Raw genomic sequence first — 21459 nt, forward strand, 5'->3', positions numbered from 1 at the left:
CGAATATGTTATATATATGAAATGAAAATGAATATAAAATGTGAACAACAGTGAAATCAGGTGTTCTCCAGCATATGTCACAGTGCTATGTGTAGCATCAAAAAATGTTGAGACGTTAAATCCTTTGAAAATGTTGCTGTGGCTGGAGTTTACAGGACAAAGCTTAAATGTAGCACAAGTAGAGAAAAAATCATTATGTCTGATTCAGTGATGTCAGTTCCACAGCAATATCTGTCTGACGTTTGCTAACAGCATAGATGTGCCAATCGTACCAGGAGTTCATCCCCAAATGTGTTTGACTGATTAATATCCAAGTTTATTGTTTATGAAGTCAAAATTGAATGTGTAAGTTTCACTTTAGTGGATATATCTGTTAAAATAGATTAAAAAATGTAATAAGTTCTTAAGGAAGCATTCTGCAGCCTCTTCCAGATTCATAAAATGTTGACATTAATTTTGAAGTTGCAGGAGCCTAATTTACATACTGCTGAGTCAGCCAGAAAACTCTTGTAAAAGTCTTAGAACATCACCACGAGTTTTGTGTTTTCGCATCTACGTCTAAATCAGCTTAAAAAAATAGAAAAGGTGTTTATCTCCTCGCTCCTGTTGGTTGATGTTTGGCTATCACTGTGCAATGATGTTTCTGTGCACAGTTTCTTTTTCACACTCACCTGGTCAATTTCTGTATTCTCTTTGGAAGTTTTTCCTGTTAATCTCTGTTTTTAGTGTGACATGATGTAATCTGAAATTTGGGGATTTTTATGGTTGACACCAAAGAAATTGTTCCTGCCTCGACTGGAAAACAAAGATTATGCTATTCTATTCTATTCTATTCTAATTCCAAGTCTTTCATGGACTTATGGTTAACCCAGTATTTTTGTTGCCTTAACATAACCAAACTGTGAGAGTTAACAACAGACTGTATTCAAGGATGGACGACATGACAGCTCCCAAAAGTGAAGCTAAATCATCTTGATCACCCCCTAGTGGCTGGCTGCATCATAAATTATAAACCCAGCCTCCTCCATGTTTGCAGATGGGACATAGACCACACAAAAAAATCTAAGTACAAGATTTTTTCTCAAAGATGAATTCTGTCATTTTAGGTAGTTCTAATCACATTGATGTATGTTCACATGATCTAAATTTGGTTTTAATACGTTTTTTGTTGCTATAAAAAAAAAGCTAAGACGTCACGATTGACAGCTGAGACTGACTTGTGATTGGTCAGACGTGTGAATCGGGCCCTGATATCCTAGCTCCGTTCCCAAATGGGGAACTATGCATAGACTCTGGCTCCAAATAATATCAAAAGTGCAAAATGCAGGTATCCGAGATATTTTAGCTTCAGATTTTGTACGACGGAAGGAAGTGGAGAAATGTTGGCCATATTCATAAGAGTTCCATTCTTACCACACAAGGCCTGTTCTTAGTGTGTATAAGCTAAACAGCGTTGATGTGCTGTAAACAAAAAAATAGGATCTCTGCAAATACTTTACGTCCTGCCTCCTGCCTGCTGTGCTGCCCTTCAACTGAACGCTCTGGAGATTTTCCTGTTGTTGTGAATGTATCTGCTTGGAGAATCTCCTGCTGTGTTCTTCATATGTGAAAAGGGAAACTCTGAAGAATTTTCCTGAGTTCATGTCTGAAAACTGCTTGATAGTAGCAGCTTCAATTGTCAGAATGAGGTCCAGCATGTTTAAGGGCATGCTGAACTGTAGATGAGTTGAAAAGAGTTAGAAGTCATTAAAACCAGCGTTTTTATTCAGGAAACTTGTAAAATATGAAGAATTCTGGACAGAGTTTGGTGTATTTGTTACAGCAGCAGCTCTTCTGGTTCAGGAAGCTGGGGATCATGGGTAATGTCCACCGCTCAGTTGTGTTTCAAGTCAGTGGGTGGGACTACGAAGTCAGAGCTCCACTCAACACATTTGTAGACTTAGTTTTTTTCTCTACATTAAAACCACTTCATCGCTCAGACACAGAGCCCAACAGAATCAATCACCACGTGTGGCTACAGAGGGCGCTGCTGCTCAGTAAAAGCTACATAGCTACATAGTGTTGCTTTAAAACAAGTAAGACATTATTAAAATCTATCCTCAGTGATACAGGTGGCCAGTGCCGTGATCCTGACACTGGTGTCATATATTCTCTTGTTGCAGGCGTTTTAGAGTCCAATTACAAAAGTTTGAGAAAGCTTGTTAGCATCATCTAAAGAGATTTAGATTTTTACATTGTTTCTCAGTGATTTAAGGCCTTCTTTGTAATGTGTCTGATGTGACTTCCAATAGTTTAGAGTCAATTTATTTTTACTTTCAGCTTAATATGACGACTGACATGTTTTGGTTTTGAATAGGTCTTGGGTAACATTACACATTACACAGCACATACACTTGCAAACGGAACAGAGCGCATGAGCCTTCTGTGGATTTCAAAGTGAAGGTCAGAGTTTTGAGATTAAGATTGGTCGTGAGATGTGTTGTCTGACCACACGAGAGACCAAAAGTGTTCGTAGCTGCTCCAAATGGCCACATTCAGAGGAGGTTGATGCAACAATCGTTTAAATACAGGCATTTTCACAATGATCACATTCATAATGTTCACATGAAAAGTGCCACAGATAGTTTGTTGTGCCTATTTTCTCACTGCTGCACAATCGCGGTGGTCTTTCACACGCTGTTCTCCAGGCATTTATCTGAACCATGTATGTGTGAAATAAATTATAAGAGCACAAATCTAATTACGAGGGCTTTCACTTTTGCTCTGAGACGCGTTTGTTGGCTGTGCTCTCTCCGGGTTATAAATTTATTTTTAACTGACGGGACACAAGTGTGTGGAAACACATGACAGACAGTCTCATCAACCAGAGGTCAAAGGGTCAGTTAATGTTCCCCACAGTCACAGTGTCCCTGGAGAGTCACTGGACTTCCAGCTGCTGCTGCTGCTGCTGCTGCAGGGAGCCATTCACTTTTGACCTCTGGGGAAATTAACTGCAGAAATGTTGTGTATGTGAGTCTCACGTAGACATACCAAGGACATCAATTTTAATCATAACTGAGGGCTCCAGATTAGGGAAAAAATGAAATTGAGTGTGGTAGCAGCTGATTTTAAGGGGTCACAGTTGAGATGATGTTATACGGTTGTATTCATCCATTTTAAAATTTCAAAACATAATATTTGGATGTGGTTCTTCGCGGATCTAAGTGCAGACAGTAGTGAACCACTGGCCTAAATTAAAATGGAGTTTGTGCACTTGTGTGAGTTTGGTGAAAAAAATTAACCCATTTACTGTTAGAGCACAGAATCTGTTTTTGTAAAACTTTTATTTTTTTATTTTTGATGCTGATGTTACTTTGGGGTCAGTAAGAACAAAACGAAGATGAAAGCAGCTAAACGGCTGATTGGAACTGAAGGGGCGCTACAGAGTCAGTACGAGTCACAGTTTAAAAAAAACTAGAAACCATTAAGTGGAGCAGCTTTAAAATTAACTTGAAATAACATTAACTATTTTTAAGTATTTACTGTAACAGATGTCGCTGCTACCTGTGGCCCTGGAGTTTCCTCCAAAACTAGTCATGTGTCATTGCCCATTTTTATCACTTCCTTGCACGACACTGGATTTTAAGATTGTGAGTAACTGAAATGTCCAGTCTGCTCTGAGGGAGTATCTCTGCTCAGAGGATGTATTATAACCGGTACTCTTGTAAACACAACAATGACTGAAGTGCTTGGTCAGCGACCATAGCCACTACCCACTCTGGAGAAGAAACCATGATCGGTGAATTGAAGTGAAAAGAGCAACAAAATTTTTATTTCGTGTGCAGAAATAATCCCTGAGAAATAATCCAGTGTTCACCAGTGTAGATGCAACATGTTTCTGATGTTTGGGATCAGGCATTGACATTTGTCACGAGTCAGTCGTGTAAATGATGGACTGAAACGCAGCAGCTGCTGAGCAAACCCTAGTTTCTCCGTGATGACTGCAGTGTACTACCCTCAGCCTGAGGATACTTGGTTATATAAATCATGGATTGTAAACAGCAGGGATTAAATTGGCTGGCAGTTGCAGTGGTAACAAGGAGAGGTCGAAATAATCCAAACACAACTTCCAAATCCCTGTGTTGCCTGGTTGTAAACTGGTGGTTTGTGTTAGGTCCTAAATCATCTGTATGCTGATGTTAACATGTTGGTGACAACTGGAAAAATCTGCTCTGTTTGAATGTATTTACTGACATATATTTATCTATGTATTACACATCCAGTTTCCTGTCTTTTTTTCTTGATTCAGTTACTCCACCACACTAAACCCATATCCTGCAGGTCTGAAATAAACTTAATCCTTCAAATTAGGTTTGTTGTAATCCCAAAAGGGGGTGGACCAAATGCATTGACATGACATGGATTTATATGTGTATATATGTGCATATATGTGCGTATTTTGTAATTTTTAGAACCCCCTAAAACAGATTTTATGGAAAAAACTGAAAATTACAAATTTAAGTGCATGAAATTGTTATTTATAAGCATGACACAATTTCTCACTTGTGACTTGAGCGTTATAGAGACCTCGTGTTCCATGCTGACCAGAAATTATGGATTCCCTTTCCCTGCCCATCACTTACACGTGTGTCAACCAGCCACAGTTTTCTCCACAGACAGACGTGATGAATGGACTCTGTGAGCCGTAATGGACATCGGAGATGTAGAGTGGGAAGAGCTGAGCAGTTAAAGCTCCTGTTTGACTGCATCGCTGGACGTCGTGAACAGAGACAGATGATTTATTTAATGATGGAGAGAAAGACAACCTCCATGTTTCCAACTAACAACACATGGCTGCAAATTAGGAGTTTGTAATTGGCTGTTATTGGTTCAGTTGCCATCGCTTCTTAGACAAAAGGAAACAAGCAAAATGTTAATTCATTTATATATGAGCACACCCATTGATTATTGATCCAGATGACCCAATTTATAGGGTTCATATTTTCAAAATAAGACAAATAAAGGGATGAACTACTAGACTGACATTTGGAGATGTTTTTACAGCGCTTGATGAATCCTAGACTTTAATGAAGAGCTGACATTTAATCAGTGTATTGTTATTATCTCATCAATTTATCTCAGGTTTGAATTTGTATTTTTTGGGGGTGTGGCTAAAATTAACAATGGATAGGGAGTTTGATTGCTGCTGCTGTATCCAGGGACAAAAACTGATACTGCATCATTCCACCACGTTTCTGTCGTGTCGTTTCTAGTAGTTTTTCTGTAATTTTGCTAACTAACAGAAAAAAAAATCATAACCCTAATCTGTTTTTTGGTCTCTATCAACTCCAGAGTAAATATCTGGCTGGTTCCTGTTTATTTTGACCATTGTGTCTCTGGCCTTTCCTCCAATCTCAGTCATGTGTCCTTTCCCACTCATCCATACTCTTGTTTCCTCATTAGCTCTCTCAGTAATTAAACCTGTTGCATCTTTCTGACTGATCGTTGTGTGTCTGCGATGCTGTGGACTCTAGTTCTTGCCACCTGTTACCTGTTTCCTATACCTCTGCCCACCTGCCTTACTGTTTACCTGTAAGGTCAGTAATGCTGTAATGTTGTTAACTCACCTCACTGCACGCGCCTGGGTTTCGATCCTCCTGCTTGTGTTCCCTGCACCAGCTGCTGCACTGTGTCTGCTGAACAGGTAGTGTGCAGCGGGTTGATCAGATTTGTTTGATTCTGCTGCTCCAAAAAAAATCACACCTCTTATTAGATGAGAGCCGTAAGAGTGACCCTAAAAAAAGACATTAAAAGGCTGTTGCTATTTTTTGTTGGTTCACACATTTGATGAAATGCAGGTAAACCTTTACCTTTCCTTCCTACAGTTGCACCTTCCTACTTGATACATGATGTATGATGATGGGAACCTCTTGTTCTGCACAGTCTGAGTCCTCAGAGAATATATGACATGCATAGTTTGAGCTGCTCCTGGGCTTAATGGGGCTTGATGAGAGCGATGCTTCATCTCAATGTGGACCTGCATTTTCATTCAGTGGGTACAAACACGCTCCTCGTGCAATATGACCTCCTCTATTAATGACAACACCGTATTAAACAAGGGCTTTTATACACCACACTGGGCATTGTTTGGAGTGAATAGGGCATCACTAATACTAATATAAGAGAGAAGCAGAAGAAGGGGAAACAGGGGAAACAGGTCATCTATTTGCATCAGAAACAAGGAGGAATTTATAACCATGCAATTCATTTCCAATGAGACATCCCAGCGATCAGTACCCCTTATTCTCATGAACTCAACTGCTCATCTTTCACCCTAGATTCACCTCTTCTCTTTTCTTTGCAGAGGGCAATCGATGCATCATAGTTCTCATTAACAGCGACATTTTGTATCCAGCCAGTTGTAGCTGGAGAGTTATTTCTACCTCTGCCAAGGAGGCTAGGTTTTCAACATTGTCCTTTTGTGACTTTGTTGGTTGGTTGGTTGGTTGGTTTGTCAGCAGGATTATGTAAAAAACAAAATAGGAAGGGAAATGGGCCAAGTAAAAACACAGTAACTTTGTATTTTGATTTGAACCTGGGGCTGGATCAAGGGATTTTTATTTAAATCACTTTCTTTAATTGTCAGATTGGATGTTTTTAACATTTTCACTGATTCCCCAGGGAGTAATTCATGGATGTTGATGAAAAAAAAATCACATATTTAGGGAACTGATATCTATGAGTGAGTGACTTTACTCTACTTACTCTAACTGTTCTTCATAAGTCAAAGTTGATGCATTTATAACAGTAAAATCCAACTATATTCAATGGAAACAGATTGAATAAACACACGATGATGTACAGAAATCACATGACTGAAAGATCATGCAAGCTTCTGATACACAAGAGGGGAAAAATGGCGGCAGATGAAAACATCAACAATGAGGGCCAAGCTTTCATCACGTTCATTCATTTATGGTTTTTCATCTTTTTCATCTTGTTACTCCTTCTACTACTACTGTGCCATAATGACACATGACAGGAAAATTGGTGCTACGTACTGCTTATCTCGAAGGTCCTAATATTAGCACAACAATTCTGGGTGAGAAGGTGCATACATTTTCATTTTATTTTGCAGATTATATGAAAATGTGGGTACAATTTGTGATACATTTGGACGAAAACCAGACTATTGTTGTCATAGTGTTATTTTAAACATACAAAACTTTAAGGTTAAGTTTAGGCATAAAGTTAAAATAATCAATTCATTAAATCTAGCGTGAGCTGAAGTAAAGTCTTGTAAATGTCATGTTAAATATTAAGCTCTCATGTTAACGATGTGCAAATGATCTGCTCAGACCGACCAGGCAGGAGTGTGTTTGTTGCCGAAGCTGGTTCTACTGACTCCAACCAAAAAACAAGACTAAGGAAAACAATATGAAAAACGGCTCTTTATTAGCAGTTAAATGTTTCACTGGCTGAGCTGTGGCAGAGCAGCGAAACCTTTAAGAGACGATGCTGGTGAATCCCAAAGGACGATTCAAAGTCAGAGAGCAGCCGCTTCGTTTGGTCAGTAAAAGTGGGATCTTTTACAAGACTGTTCTTATCGACTGTAAAACATCCCACTGGGTGTGTAGCTTTTATTTGAGAGGAGACAGTTGTATATCACCTGCTTTTAAACTGAAGCTCAGGGACGTGCCCTGGAAAGCCTGTGTGTCGCTCTGATTTGTGTCCCTCTCGAGTTTATTGGCACTGTCTGTTTTTTAGTTCCACTTGTCTTTGTTCTTGTTTTACACAAAAGGTTTTTACAGACTCTGGAGACAGTCTCGTAAATATCCTCAGCGCTCTTCTCCAAATGAGCTAATAAAACACTTCAGTGCACTGGTTCATGCAGGTGTGTGTTTATATTAAATGTGTTGTTACTGCATAAATAGATATGTAGATCTACTGTACAAGTGAGTATTTTTTATTGAAAGATACATATTCAGGTTAATATATTTAAATTGTGTTATTACTTGAAAAGGTCTTCATGCTCTAATGTTCAGAAAACACATCACTTTCTCCATACTGTCCATTGCTGCAGCTCCTCTTTTCAGTCACTGTCGGAAACCCTTGGTTTTGGCTCCAGTCAGTGGGCGTGTCAGACTAGCTGCTTGTCATGCATTATGCGGGTTTGGTCCGGACTACTGAGGTGTTTCAGAAGCTTCACTGTTTTCAGTGGGGGAGAGGGAGAGGAGCTCCCTTTACCGCAGAATTTAACATTCATAACAAACCTGAAAAACACAGTATAGGAAAGAAACACTGAAAAAAAACGTCTGCCTCATGATCCCATCTCCTTATCAAGTGCATCCACTGACAACCCCAGCCTAAGATGTTGACCCACAAGGTCTGTTTGCCCAACAGTCTGTGCCCTGCAGAGCTGCGAGCGGCTTCTTAACTGGACTGTTACTGTGAAGTTGCATCAGGAAGCCTGTTTGATGTGTTGTGTTGTGTAACCGGAGATGAACATGCCAGCTCAAAAACAGACTGAAGTCCTTTTGGTTTGAATCTAACAAAAAATCCGACTCCTGTTGTCTTTACTTTCTGAGTTTGTTTTCATGCTGAAAAGAAAATGTCATCGATCCCAAAACAAGGAGTCAATTAGAAGCTCAACAACATAACTTCTGTTGTGGACCACTTCCCATATCACCTCCTTTTAGTCCTTTCAGTCCTTTTAGTATTTTTGTATTTAGTTTTCAGAAGGATGATGTACTGGAAATTTTCCCTACAGCCTTTAAAGCATTAAACTATTTTCAAGCCAAGCTGATGTAAAGCTGTACTGTGCTTTCCAAGTTATTATTATTATTATTATTATTATTATTAGGGCCCGAGCACCTCCGGTGGGAGGCCCTATTGTATTTTGAAGGATTTGTATTTCCCTTTTGGGGCTTTTTCAGGGCCTAGACATGCTCAAATTGTTACCAAAATTTGCAGGGAATTCAAAACCCCAAAAAGTAATTGTATTCTGGAGTAATTTGAAATGGCCGTGGAAAAATGGCTCAACAGCGCCATCTAAGGAAAAGCCCCTCAGTTAGCTTTCACCGATCTTCACAAAAATCGTAGCCCAGGTGTATCATGACCAGACAAACAAAAAAGGTCAGAGGTGCAATTGGAAAAAAGCAACAGGAAGCCCGCCATTTGGACTTTAGTGGCCATATTGGCCATTTTCCACATTTTTACTTTGATGTACTTGTCCCAGGGCTTCCTCTCAACTAGCCGTGACACACAAAATTACTATAACTTCGGTGTTGGAGGTTCAACCTCCCTCAAACTACATTTGTGTAGCAACAGCCCCCCCCCCCTGCAGACATTCAGATGGTTTTAAGGAATAGGCGTGGCAAAATAACTGACTAGCGCCCCCTAAAGTGCAGCCCCGGCACTACGATTGGCCGACATGTTAAAAAATCGGACATGTGTCTTTTCATAACAAACAAATAAGTCTCTTGGATAGATATGCTAGACCAAACAGGAAGCCCGCCATTTTGACTTTAGTGGCCATTTTGGCCATTTTCCACATTTTTACTTTGAAGTGCTTGTCCCAGGGCTTTCATCAGATCAACTTCAAATTGAGATGAGTGTCATCTAAACAAGATGGAGATAAAAACTAACTCAAAGATCGATTTTTCGTCAGACGGTGTGACCGTGGCGTAGCCTCAAAGTTTGATTACACGCCATCAAAACACAAGGTTCTGTATCTCAGATATATTTGGTCCAATCGAGTCCAAACTAGACATGTAAGACAAGAGTCCCGGCCTGATGACATCTACACAGAAATCATGACTTAAAATCACAGCGCCACCTGCTGGCAACAGGAAGCGACATGTTTCATACTTTGATGCACTGCTCTTGGCTGCTTTACAATATACAGCTCAAATGAGCTCAGTCAAGTCATTGGATCATGGTCAGAATCGTGACATTTCCTCAAACCGTGTAAACATTGAGGTGCGGCGAAGGATCATCCTTCACCAAAGGAGACGATGTTGTCATAACTACAGTGTGCATTGTCCTATCACTGCCAAACTTCGGTCTCATGATCAGAGATCAAGCCTGAACAGTTCTATGTGTCAATATTTCCTCAGTGTCATAGCGCCACCTACTGATTCACCATGAAACAGGAAGTACTTTGTCAATCCACTCTGCATTATCCTACCGGACCCCAAATGCTGACCTATAATCACAATCCAGACCTGCACAGCTCCATATATTAATATTAGTGCAGGGTCATTAGCGCCACCTACTGATCAGTGTGATAATTAAGTTGTTGTAACATTGTCCAATTGACACAAAATTGCTCATGCTACATCAGAGCCCCTTCTTCAACAGATATATTAGTATGTATGTAATAATAGTGATGGCGCCACCTACTGGCAACAGGAAGTAAGCTTTGTTTTACAACTATCATTCGATTTACATACAATTTTCACAGTGGGATGTGCTATTTGATAGCGTGGACCGTAATGAGCAATTAGCAGGCAAGGATCGACATCACGTGACGGACGCAGGAAGTGAAGCGTTTGTCCTTGCCGCAGTGCGCAAAACGCATGCAACGCGGAGACGTGCACTTGTTCAATGATCGCTCTCTCCACCAACCGCAACAGGCTTCAAATTGCCTGTGCTCGGCCCGTTAGTGCTACAACGTAGCCCTACTTCTAGTTGTTATCAAATAATGTTTGTGATTCTTTGCGAAGTTCCATCACCACTGACGAGTAGCACACTTCAATAACTTCACACAGCACCGAACTACAGGCAGGTTCATCACTTTTTTGGGTCCCCAGGAAACATTTCCGGTGTCGTTTTCGTTATTTGTGGCGCTTTTCTGTATTTGCGTGCTTTGGGACTTTATTTTGCAGCCCACGTGTCGTCAAATTGATGAAGTTGTTTTTTTGCATGTGTTTTGTTAATTTGCAGTGCGTTGAGCTCTCTCGGCCACCGTACAACACTATATAATCAGAATGGGACTTTTACTTCCGGAACCAGGCTGTTTGAGATCTACTCTCAAAAACAGAACCAGTCAGTCGAGTTGCCTTCCTGCCGAATATGCGCATTTTATTTCAGTAAATCTGTGAGGGCGGGTAGTTAAGGGCTGTTTTCTATGTTTGAGAAAAGGGCAAAAGGGCAAAGGCAGCTCAGTCTCATTCTCCGGCTCTCTCTCTGTGCAACAGGTGTGTCTCCTCCACCACGTGTCTCTGTGCTGCGTGTCGTCACTTTGTCTTTTAGCTTTTAATGTCTCCACTCTGATGTGTATTCATGTAACTTCCTCTGCTGAGCCCGCGCTCTGTGCACTGACGGGTTTGACCTGTGAGGCGCTGATGCTAGCCTGGTTAGCCGCAGCAGGCCTCGGCCACGTGTTGCTTAGCGCGGGTTGAGATCAGCTCAGCTCAGCTCGGCTCGGCCTCGTCTCATCGCAGTGTGATGAAACAAATGTTGGTAGGGACATCTGACTACTGTGAGGAAACGCCAACTTTCTGACCGCGTGGGACACTGAGACACAAAGAGGCCGTTTTCACTGCAGAGCTCCTGCGCTGCCAGACTTTAGGGTGTGGACATGTTTTCAGTCAGAAGATGGCTGCATCTATTTCAATCAGTTTCGTGCTTAATCTGTTTTCCTATCTTTTTGCAGACTCGTCAGCCACATCGACTCAAAATGAAGGTGAACAGCACGTGGTAAGTAAAAGCTATTAGGTTAGATGGACAGTAGTTTCTGAAACTTCTCACTGAGTTTGAATCAGTAGTGATAAATAAAGATTAGTTTCAGTTACTCAAGATGTTACTAACGTGCCCTTCTTTTTTCAGGCTCAAACGGGTGTTTCCAGGCGTTTGGACTCATCAAATGCATCCCTGGTAATTGTACTTTTTAAACTCTACTAATCCAAAATGGAAGTCGCTGATGATTTCAATTATAAGAGTAGTGGACAGAAGTGATTTCTGAGCAGCTTTAGACGGAGACTTCCGTTTCCGCTGTGCACCATGCTCTCGGTGTCACGTGGACAATACCAACATGCGCTTGTATCCGCAGGTTGGAGTATGATGCAGAGGTGTGAAGAAGCTGGGGACGATGAGGTAAAGCTCACGTTTTCTAAATGTCGATGGCTTCTGTTTCTCTTGAGGTGTTTGCAAATCTTTATTTAGCTATTGAACATTTCACCAGGCTCAAAGACAAGGCCTCAGTTGTTGGTCTTAAGTCTGACAATTGTATTTTATAACTTGCATCCTTTTATTAACAGGATCCATTCAATCTGAACCAGTTTAATAACTCTCAAATCTCTTAATTTACAAGTATTTGATTTTAGAGCCACATCTGAAAACTCAAAGTGCAGTCTTGGCTCCACTCTGACCACACCTCCAGAGAAGCATCGGTCTGCACGTGATCCCTGTGCTGCTGATGACATTTATTTGCTACTCTTGATCAAACGATGATGATACCAGCAACCACCATGTTTTATTATCTGAGGCACTGATGAGGCCGTGTCTGACGTCCTGAGATTCTTTCATGGCTCCCCTTATATGTCTTGTTTCTGCAGGTGTGATCACACTGACTGAATTCACTCTTCGTTCACGACATTCAATAAGGTAACGAACTAGACTTTTATCTTGACATATTTGCCCCAAAACAAACTGTTAATGATGATTATTGTTAAACAATGGGAATCTCTCTGATAAAGGGTGAACGAGAACTGTTTTCTGATGCAGTGCTGGTTTAGGAAAAGCTTGTATGTTTGCAGGTTTTTTTGTTTTCTCAACTTCTGGTGTTTGTCTTGCAGATGGTCTCGTGTTTGTGCATCTGGTCTGAACGCTCTAGTATGAGCTACTGGTGAGTTTAAGATTTTACCGGTTTAGTTTTGAAACTGGTCTGATACAATGATGATCCCATAGTTCAGCACAGTTAATCAATGAAGAAGAACTATTGTCTTTCGCTCCTATCTGATGTGTCGGCTTCTATGACCTCCAATGTCTCCTCAAACGGGATTTGGTTTTAATTGAATTTCTTGTTTATTTTCAGAAACCTCTCTGGCTACAGAATGCTATGGTGAGTGAGACTGAAGTTTTATCCTTAAATGAAGTTTGACACAATGATGATACCATAGTTCAGCAGATTTAACAATGAAGAAGATCTATTTGTCTTTCGCTCCTAGCTGATGTGTCACCTGTAATTGTCCTCTAGCCCAAACAGCTTATTATGCATACTAACGTCCCCTCTGTTCTCCTCAGACATGTGACTTCTCCGCCGACTAAACTTCCAGCCTTGTTGGTACATCTCACATTCAAATCAAATGTTGCTAATGTTCAGGCGTGATGAATGTGAATCAGGTCGCTGATCCAGTTGAGGAAATATGTCATGTTTCTGATCTGATACTTGTTGCAAGAGATAAAATTGCTAGTTTCTGCAATCATCATAATTGAAGCTGTTTTTACTTTACAGATCTAATGGGATCTTGGGCAGTTGGGTGCAGAAGATGTCACACAAACAATGTGAGTATGAAAATAAAAACTGTAGAACCTCAGTCCCAGATGACAAGTGGAGCTGGACACAAACATGCCCTTTAGCTATCAGCAGGTAGTTGTCAAGACTGAAACTGCTAGTTGGCTTTTTTCACTTTATATCAAATAAAAGGTATGTAGTTAGGCTAGAACTGCAGGATTTAATTGGGATACCTATTCATAATGTAAACTTATGTTGAGTGGAAATAAAAGTCAAATTGGAAAATGCATGAATTGGAGTAAATTCATTTACAACTGACACCAGCTCCATTTGCTGGTTGAACTCCACCTCATCTGGGTCTGAGCAAGCAGCTCTGGTTCATTAGTTGGGAACTTGGTTGGTTTTAGTGAACCTCATGATCCCTGTAGTCTGACCTTGTGATGACTAGATGACGACTGACTTGAAACCATGGAGTCTTGTTATATTAGCTCTATCTGATTTGGTCAACGTAGAAAGCTTCACCCCATGTATGTTGTGCATACTCATCTTATGCTGTTCTGTCGTCTGCAGGTTCTGATCGCTCTCTGAGATCCGACTGAACGGCCAAGACGAGGTTGACTGAGGTGAGAATTCAGAGAATTGCAAAATGGCTTTTGCTGGTTCAGTGATGTCTTTAACAAATGTCTGACCTGAACTTGTAATGTGGACAACATTGTTGCTGAGTAACCTGCAAACTTGAAGCTTAATAGACCAATCACTGACTTGTAATAAGGGTATTTCTGTCTCTTCTCCAGGAAAAGGCTGCATCTCTTGGGCTGACCTTGGTAAGTATTTCAAAGTCTATGACAAAGTGCCAATGTTGGTTTGATAGAAAATATTGACATGAAAATCTGCTTAAATGGACCACTACCTGTGATGACAAGATTCTGCCAAATGATATCTCTTGATTATACCTTACCGTTCCATATTTCTCTGAGGTTGTGGTCTAAAACAAATGTTTTGTTACTTGATACCTGGTTTTATTTTAAAAGACTTGTTTCTTTCCACAGAAAGCAGATGTAATGTCCTCTGGCCCTCAGACAGCCTGATGTTTTACTCTAAAGGTAAGTACAAGCCTGCTAGAGTACAATATCTGAGTCGTGATGATATCAAATAGACTTTATTGTTCTGGATATTAAAACAAAGCTGCCTCTTTTTCAGATTCTGTGGTATTATGGCGACCGGAGTTTGACCTGCAGACAATTTAATATCTCTTGGCAAATGTGTTTTCAACATTGTTGCAATAAAATACTCAAAACGAAATATTGATGTTGTTTTTTTTGGAAAAATATGGAAATTGTGTTTTAAAGTATAATTGACTCAACTACAGAGCTGGTCAGTGATTGGAAGTCTTCATTGTGCCAGAAATCAATGATAAAATGCAATGTGATTGCAAAAATGTAAACAAGACTCATTTTAACTTAAGTAGGTTACTTAAGTCAGTTTGTAGGGATTATGCAAAACCTCAACTGATAGCCATGAAATAGTGTGGGGTCAGGCATGTCTCAAAGAACCCGTTACATTTGTGTGGATCTGGGGTATTTGATATAACGTTAGGAAGTTTTTTTGCCTCTTACTGATCTCAAAAGAATTTGGCTATGGGGTAATTTGTCTGATGTGTGGGAAATGAGATTATTTTTTTTATATTGAATGTGCTTAGTTTTTAAGCAGTTACAACCTAAGCCTTAAGCTCATCTATTGAATGGGCCTTGTTTTTCTGTTTAATTTTCATGTGCACTTTCAGGTTCCAGCTTTCAATTATAAAAATAGACATGGCAAGAAATCAACAGCATGAACAAATGCGTGATTCTTAAACTCTTCAAGCTAACAGCTACTCATAATGAACCCAACATTAAATCAAGGTCAAATAAAGACAGTAGGCAAACTGATCCCTTTTTTTTATTGCGGAGAACATTTCTTGAGTACGTGCTCGTCTCTAGACTTCTGAGGACACGCATTGACATGATTCATTCTCTAACCTTTACCATTGCAACTAAATACCTAACCTGAATCTACTTATAGCCCAAATCTACCTCTAACTCTAAAATCAAGTCTTAACCCTCAAACAACCCATTGACTGTGAGGACCAGGCAAAACCGCCCCACAATGATGAATTGAACCAAGATGGGCCATTATAACTAGATAGACATGCACACACACACACACACACAGAGCTATGCTTCAGACTTTACCTTGACTTCCATTCATAATGGACAGCCTAACGTAATCCTTCTACCTTAACCTGACAACAATCCACATCTGATCTTTAACCTTAACCAGGAACACAGAAATGAAGTTTGGCCTCATCAGGACTGAGCTTTGGTCCCGTCAGGTCTACTGGTCCTGACAAGGTCAATGTTTATACTGGAAAAGACCTACAAATTTGTACACACACAAAATCACATATTGATTAACAGACATTTTCTGAGATAAGATTGTATGTGTGTGGGTGTATTAGCTTAAAAAATATGTTCCAGTAAAAAACATACAGGAGTGAGAACTACCATTAAGGCAGTTTTAGTATTTCAGCCGGTGTTTATGTGTCATTTCGCTGAGCAGTGTTTCACTTCGCCCACCCTTGTGGTCTATTTGCGGGTGGCAACCGACATCAAGGTGCATTAGCGCCATCTACTGTTTAAATCACGATGGTTGACAAAGATTAAAATAAAAGAATTGTGACGAAAAGAAGAAAGAAAATTCACATAAAAGAAAATAAATCACTACAAAGGCATGAAGTTGATTGTGTGGTTTTATTCTAATTAGACATCAAAGCCGTGTGAGAGGTATATAGGCCGTGTGAAAGGTATATAGGCCGTGTGAAAGGTATATAGGCACACACAGCTTCATCACTTCAGTCACATGAACAAAAATCAACAGGAGAACTATTCTGTCACCATGTCTCAAAACAGTGAGTTAGAAATCAGTGTAGGAGACCTGATCCCCTCCCCCACTACACAGTACCAGGCACAGACAATCCTGGGCAATGGCGTCTATGGAGTGGTCATCCAATGCAGGAATGTGACCACCGATGAAACGGTGGCTTTAAAAATGATCAAAAGCATGGAAAACATTGACTGCGCCAAGGAAGAGGAGGTCACCCTTCAAACCATGAAGGCGCTCCACTCAGACAGGTTCAACATCGTCAGATTCAACGAGTCATTCACCTACAAGGGACATTACTGTCTTGTGTTTGAGCACCTGGATATGGATCTGCAGAAATTCAAGCAGATCAGCCCGGGTCAACACCTTCAGCTGAAGCAGATCCGCCCCATTCTACAGCAGGTTTGTTTTTTAAACTCAAGCTCTTACACTAACTGCTTTGTAGGGTGAAGGGTAAACTTGGTCGCTAAAATGTGTCTGTTATGGTTGTTGTTGAGGAAATAACTCTGTAGCTCATGATTATTATTATGTTTTTCATGATTTCAGCTGGCTACATCCTTGGAATTTCTGAACAGCGCAGGGATCATTCATGCAGATTTGAAGCCAGATAACATCATGTTGGTGGATCATGTCAGGAAGCCACTCAAAGTTAAAGTCATTGACTTTGGTTTAGCCTTCGATGATCCTGAGGAACAGATCGGTGATCTCCTCCAGCCTTTGTGGTACAGGTAGGTAACTGACAGCACATCTGTATACCTGGGACAGCTGTGTTTGCTGTACTTAATTAGACAAGTCCTGTACGCTGGCATGTCAGGTTTATGTCTCAGAAACGGACAGTAACATATTGACAGTAACAAGGAGTTTAGTACATTTTAAAACCTCAGTAATATGTTTGTGTTTCTTATCCTAAGATCTCCTGAGGTTCTGTATAAAGAGCCTTTCAGCGGGGCCATCGATGTATGGTCTCTCGGCTGTATTGCTGCTGAGCTGTCTACGGGCAGACCACTGTTCCCAGCCTCTAATGAGAATGAATTGGTCAGTATCTGCACTTAAATCACAACAAACACGTACAGTTCTGCCGTGATGTTTGTGTATTTTTAAATCCACACACTTGATTATTATAGTGAGAGGGTTTCCAGTAGAAGTTCACTGATTTCTACTATTTTACTAATGAGACAAATCAGAGACACTTCATCCATATGTCTCAGTAATAGAAGTGCACCTGATGTACATGATCAACAATGTAAACTTGAAGTTAACTAACTCTCACAATGTTGTGTTTTCTCCACAGATGAGGCAATTTGCGTTTGCAATTAGAGATCCAGAGCATGAAGGAAACTTCCTACCTCATGCGTTCTGGCCAAGACGCTGGATGGAAGGCAGATTTATGGTAAGAAAGTAGTTTACAACCACTTAGCTGGCTCCACTAGCTCACTAATTATGGTGTCTTTCCTTCAGTCTGTGTTTCTTTCCCCTGTGCCATCCACTGCAAACTATCTCAATGAAACAATTCTTCATTTCAGTCAATAGTTTCAATTCTCGTTTGTGATCAACAGCCTGGATGAATTTATAACAGCACAACGTTTTCATAATCCAAACACGAGGACATGTAACAATGTTGGTTTTCCTCATCTTGTTAAAGGGGACTCATCCGCTCTGGGTAGAAGACGTCCAAGCTGAACACTGTGACCTGCAGTGCTTTTTGGACCTAATGACTCAGATGCTGATGATGAGTCAGTTAAGAAGAATTACCCCCAGCAGAATTCTCCAACATCCATTCATCACGATGAGCCACCTTCAGGGTTCATTCAGAAACAGCCTCTAGTAAGTTTGTGCTTAGATGGTCTGTGTAAGTCTGTGCTGATAGACATGGGTAAAAAATATCTGAGATATAAGGTGATTAAGGTGTTTGGCTCAGCAGTTTCATTTGTCTTCCAGTGTGAAGTCATGTAAGGATCTGATGGACATCTGTCAGGATCCAAGCTCTGACGATGGAGGACATGGAGACCAGGTGGTCCTTCAAATGTCCCTGAAAGAGGACGCCTCCAGCCGCACTGCCAGCCCAGCCAAGGAGCGCAGCCCTGCTGGGATGACAGATGAGAAGCATTCAAAAATGAATGCAAAGCGTGGCACCATGTGAGTGTTTGAAATATCTTCCTGTCTTGATCATTTTATATTGTAGAAGAACAGTTCAACATTTTGGTAAATATTCTTGTTTTTTGCTCAGAGTTTAATGGGAAGAATGATAAAACTCTCATTAACTATGGATCTGCAGCCAAGTGCAGTTTAGAATGTGCATTTTTAGAAATGTCAAATCACTGCTTTAAGATCAAGAATTAAATTATTTTCTTATCCACATCACAGACCAGAAGACTCCCAAGCAAAGGTCAGAAGGAGTGAGCGACTGGCGGCCATTCGAAAAGGCACAAGTGGGCAAACGGGCCCAATCAGGATGAGGATGAGAAAGAGACACGATCCCACAGGGATGGGAACCCCTCGACAAAGACGACAAACATGAGCCTCAGAAAAGGACGGACCTTGTGAGAGGCAACAAAAAGTCAGAAGCTGCCCCCTCCAACTCAACCAATGTTCATTCCCCAAGAAGAGGATGAGGGACGAAGAGGAGGTGCCAGTGTTGGACAAAACCTGCTCATGGAGAGAAGGAAGGTAGAACTTGCCCGTTCTAAAGACTGCGAGTCAGCAGCTTCAGGTTCCTCGGGGTCCACATCAGTGATGACCTGACCTGGACCAACCACACAGACTCCATCAGGAAGACGGCCAGACAGCGGCTCTTCTTCCTCCGCAGGCTGCGGAGGCTCAACATGGATGCCAGGATTCTCTGCAATTTCTACAGGTGCACCATAGAGAGCATCCTGACTGGCTGCATCACCGCCTGGTACGGCAGCTGCACCGCCCTGAACCGTAAGGCTTTACAGAGGGTGGTGAAGTCTGCCCAGCACATCACCAGGACGGAGCTACCATCCACGGAGGACCTCTACACCCAGCGGTGTAGGAAGAAGGCCAACCGGATCATTAAAGATCCCTATCACCCCAGCCATAAACTGTTCTGCCTGCTGCCGTCTGGCCGACGGTACCACAGCATCCGGGCCCGCACCACCAGGCTCAGAGACAGTTTCATCCCCCAGGCCATAAGACTTTTAAACTCCTCCAATCTGTCATAACTCTGCACCTTAGCATATTTGCACTATTGCACACACTTGCACTATTGTTTTTCTTTTTTTCTTTAGGCGTATATATATATTTTAGATATGTATATTTTATTTTAAATTTTAAATTTGTATTGAGCATTGTTATAAGAGAGCCTGTGACCCAAGCATTTCATTGCAAGCGACTGCTTAATGTTATCGTTGTGCATATGACAATAAACTCTTGAATCTTGAATCTTGAATCTTGAATCTTGAATCTTGAATAAGGAGAGCGAACTGGACTGTCAAGATATTAATTTGTGTTTTATCTGCTCTTTTTAATCGATGACCAAAACCTTGCGCCACCTTAAGGAATGGGCGTGGCAAAATAACTGACTAGCGCCCCCTAAAGGGCAGCCCCGGCACCATGATTGGCCGACTTGTACAAAAATCGATGGGGACATGTGCCTTTTCATAACAAACAAATAAGTCTCTTGGATAGATATGCTAGACCAAGCAGGAAGCCCGCCATTTTGACTTTAGTGGCCATTTTCCACATTTTTACTTTGAAGTACTTGTCCCAGGGCTTTCATCAGATCAACTTCAAATTGAGATGAGTGTCATCTAAACAAGATGGAGATAAAAACTAACTCAAAGATCGATTTTTCGTCAGACGGTGTGACCGTGGCGTTGCCTCAAAGTTTGATTACACGCCATCAAAACACAAGGTTCTGTATCTCAGATATATTTGGTCCAATCGAGTCAAAACTAGACATGTAAGACAAGAGTCCCGGCCTGATGACATCTACACAGAAATCATGACTTAAAATCACAGCGCCACCTGCTGGCAACAGGAAGTGACATGTTTCATACTTTGATGCACTGCTCCTGGCTGCTTTACAATATACAGCTCAAATGAGCTCAGTCAAGTCATTGGACCATGGTCAGAATCGTGACATTTCCTCAAACCGTGTAAACATTGAGGTGCGGCGAAGGATCATCCTTCGCCAAAGGAGACGATGTTGTCATAACTACAGTGTGCATTGTCCTATCACTGCCAAACTTCGGTCTCATGATCAGAGATCAAGCCTGAACAGCTCTATGTGTCAATATTTCCTCAGTGTCATAGCGCCACCTACTGATTCACCATGAAACAGGAATTACTTTGTGAATCCACTCTGCATTATCCTACCGGACCCCAAATGCTGACCTATAATCACAATCCAGACCTGCACAGCTCCATATATTAATATTAGTGCAGGGTCATAGCGCCACCTACTGATCAGTGTGATAATTAAGTTGTTGTAACATTGTCCAATTGACACAAAATTGCTCATGCTACATCAGAGCCCCTTCTTCAACAGATATATTAGTATGTATGTAATAATAGTGATGGCGCCACCTACTGGCAACAGGAAGTAAGCTTTGTTTTACAACTATCATTCGATTTACATAAAATTTTCACAGTGGGATGTGCTATTTGATAGCGTGGACCGTAATGAGCAATTAGCAGGCAAGGATCGACATCACGTGACGGACGCAGGAAGTGAAGCGTTTGTCCTTGCCGCAGTGCGCAAAACGCATGCAACGCAGAGACGTGCACTTGTTCAATGATCGCTCTCTCCACCAACCGCAACAGGCTTCAAATTGCCTGTGCTCGGCCCGTTAGTGCTACAACGTAGCCCTACTTCTAGTTGTTATCAAATAATGTTTGTGATTCTTTGCGAAGTTCCATCACCACTGACGAGTAGCACACTTCAATAACTTCACACAGCACCGAACTACAGGCAGGTTCATCACTTTTTTTGGGTCCCCAGGAAACATTTCCGGTGTCGTTTTCGTTATTTGTGGCGCTTTTCTGTATTTGCGTGTTTTGGGACTTTATTTTGCAGCCCACGTGTCGTCAAATTGATGAAGTTGTTTTTTTGCATGTGTTTTGTTAATTTGCAGTGCGTT

The 21459-nt window shown here is 41.1% G+C and overlaps 1 protein-coding gene, 2 long non-coding RNA genes and 8 other non-coding genes across 11 annotated transcripts; all 11 read left to right on the plus strand.

The window, feature by feature from the left end:
* Positions 1 to 3564: 3564 nt before the first annotated feature.
* Positions 3565 to 4255, plus strand: LOC117765873. Its single transcript, XR_004614634.1, has 2 exons — positions 3565 to 3683; positions 3850 to 4255. It is a non-coding gene; the product is annotated as an uncharacterized LOC117765873 (long non-coding RNA).
* A 7161-nt stretch (positions 4256 to 11416) lies between these two features.
* Positions 11417 to 11496, plus strand: LOC117767075. Its single transcript, XR_004614837.1, has one exon. It is a non-coding gene; the product is annotated as a small nucleolar RNA SNORD74 (small nucleolar RNA).
* Positions 11497 to 11656: 160 nt separating this feature from the next.
* Positions 11657 to 14726, plus strand: LOC117765868. Its single transcript, XR_004614630.1, has 11 exons — positions 11657 to 11682; positions 11812 to 11859; positions 12035 to 12078; positions 12540 to 12588; positions 12780 to 12829; positions 13019 to 13045; positions 13228 to 13488; positions 14009 to 14061; positions 14233 to 14262; positions 14488 to 14541; positions 14639 to 14726. It is a non-coding gene; the product is annotated as an uncharacterized LOC117765868 (long non-coding RNA).
* On the plus strand, positions 11898 to 11966 carry LOC117767095. Its single transcript, XR_004614856.1, has one exon. It is a non-coding gene; the product is annotated as a small nucleolar RNA SNORD75 (small nucleolar RNA).
* Positions 12393 to 12472, plus strand: LOC117767097. Its single transcript, XR_004614858.1, has one exon. It is a non-coding gene; the product is annotated as a small nucleolar RNA SNORD24 (small nucleolar RNA).
* On the plus strand, positions 12632 to 12710 carry LOC117767064. The gene has a single exon (XR_004614827.1). It is a non-coding gene; the product is annotated as a small nucleolar RNA SNORD79 (small nucleolar RNA).
* LOC117767081 lies at positions 12869 to 12951 on the plus strand. Its single transcript, XR_004614842.1, has one exon. It is a non-coding gene; the product is annotated as a small nucleolar RNA snR60/Z15/Z230/Z193/J17 (small nucleolar RNA).
* LOC117767079 lies at positions 13081 to 13163 on the plus strand. Its single transcript, XR_004614840.1, has one exon. It is a non-coding gene; the product is annotated as a small nucleolar RNA snR60/Z15/Z230/Z193/J17 (small nucleolar RNA).
* On the plus strand, positions 14098 to 14164 carry LOC117767087. The gene has a single exon (XR_004614848.1). It is a non-coding gene; the product is annotated as a small nucleolar RNA SNORD78 (small nucleolar RNA).
* On the plus strand, positions 14346 to 14418 carry LOC117767071. The gene has a single exon (XR_004614833.1). It is a non-coding gene; the product is annotated as a small nucleolar RNA SNORD47 (small nucleolar RNA).
* A 1646-nt stretch (positions 14727 to 16372) lies between the features above and the next one.
* Positions 16373 to 17089, plus strand: LOC117766051 (homeodomain-interacting protein kinase 1-like). Its single transcript, XM_034592759.1, has 2 exons — positions 16373 to 16759; positions 16904 to 17089. Exons 1-2 carry the CDS (start codon positions 16373 to 16375, stop codon positions 17087 to 17089), a joined length of 573 nt encoding a protein of 190 aa, XP_034448650.1.
* The last annotated feature ends 4370 nt before the right edge of the window (positions 17090 to 21459 follow it).

The sequence above is a fragment of the Hippoglossus hippoglossus genome, chromosome 8, assembly GCF_009819705.1.
Source record: "Hippoglossus hippoglossus isolate fHipHip1 chromosome 8, fHipHip1.pri, whole genome shotgun sequence".
NCBI lineage: Eukaryota > Metazoa > Chordata > Actinopteri > Pleuronectiformes > Pleuronectidae > Hippoglossus > Hippoglossus hippoglossus.

Bases quoted from the DNA above. Each gene is read 5' to 3' on its own strand.
- LOC117766051 (XM_034592759.1), top strand. From the start codon at position 16,373: ATGTCTCAAAACAGTGAGTTAGAAATCAGTGTAGGAGACCTGATCCCC. The intron at 16,760-16,903 runs GTTTGTTTTTTA...TCATGATTTCAG, and splicing joins TCCGCCCCATTCTACAGCAG to CTGGCTACATCCTTGGAATT.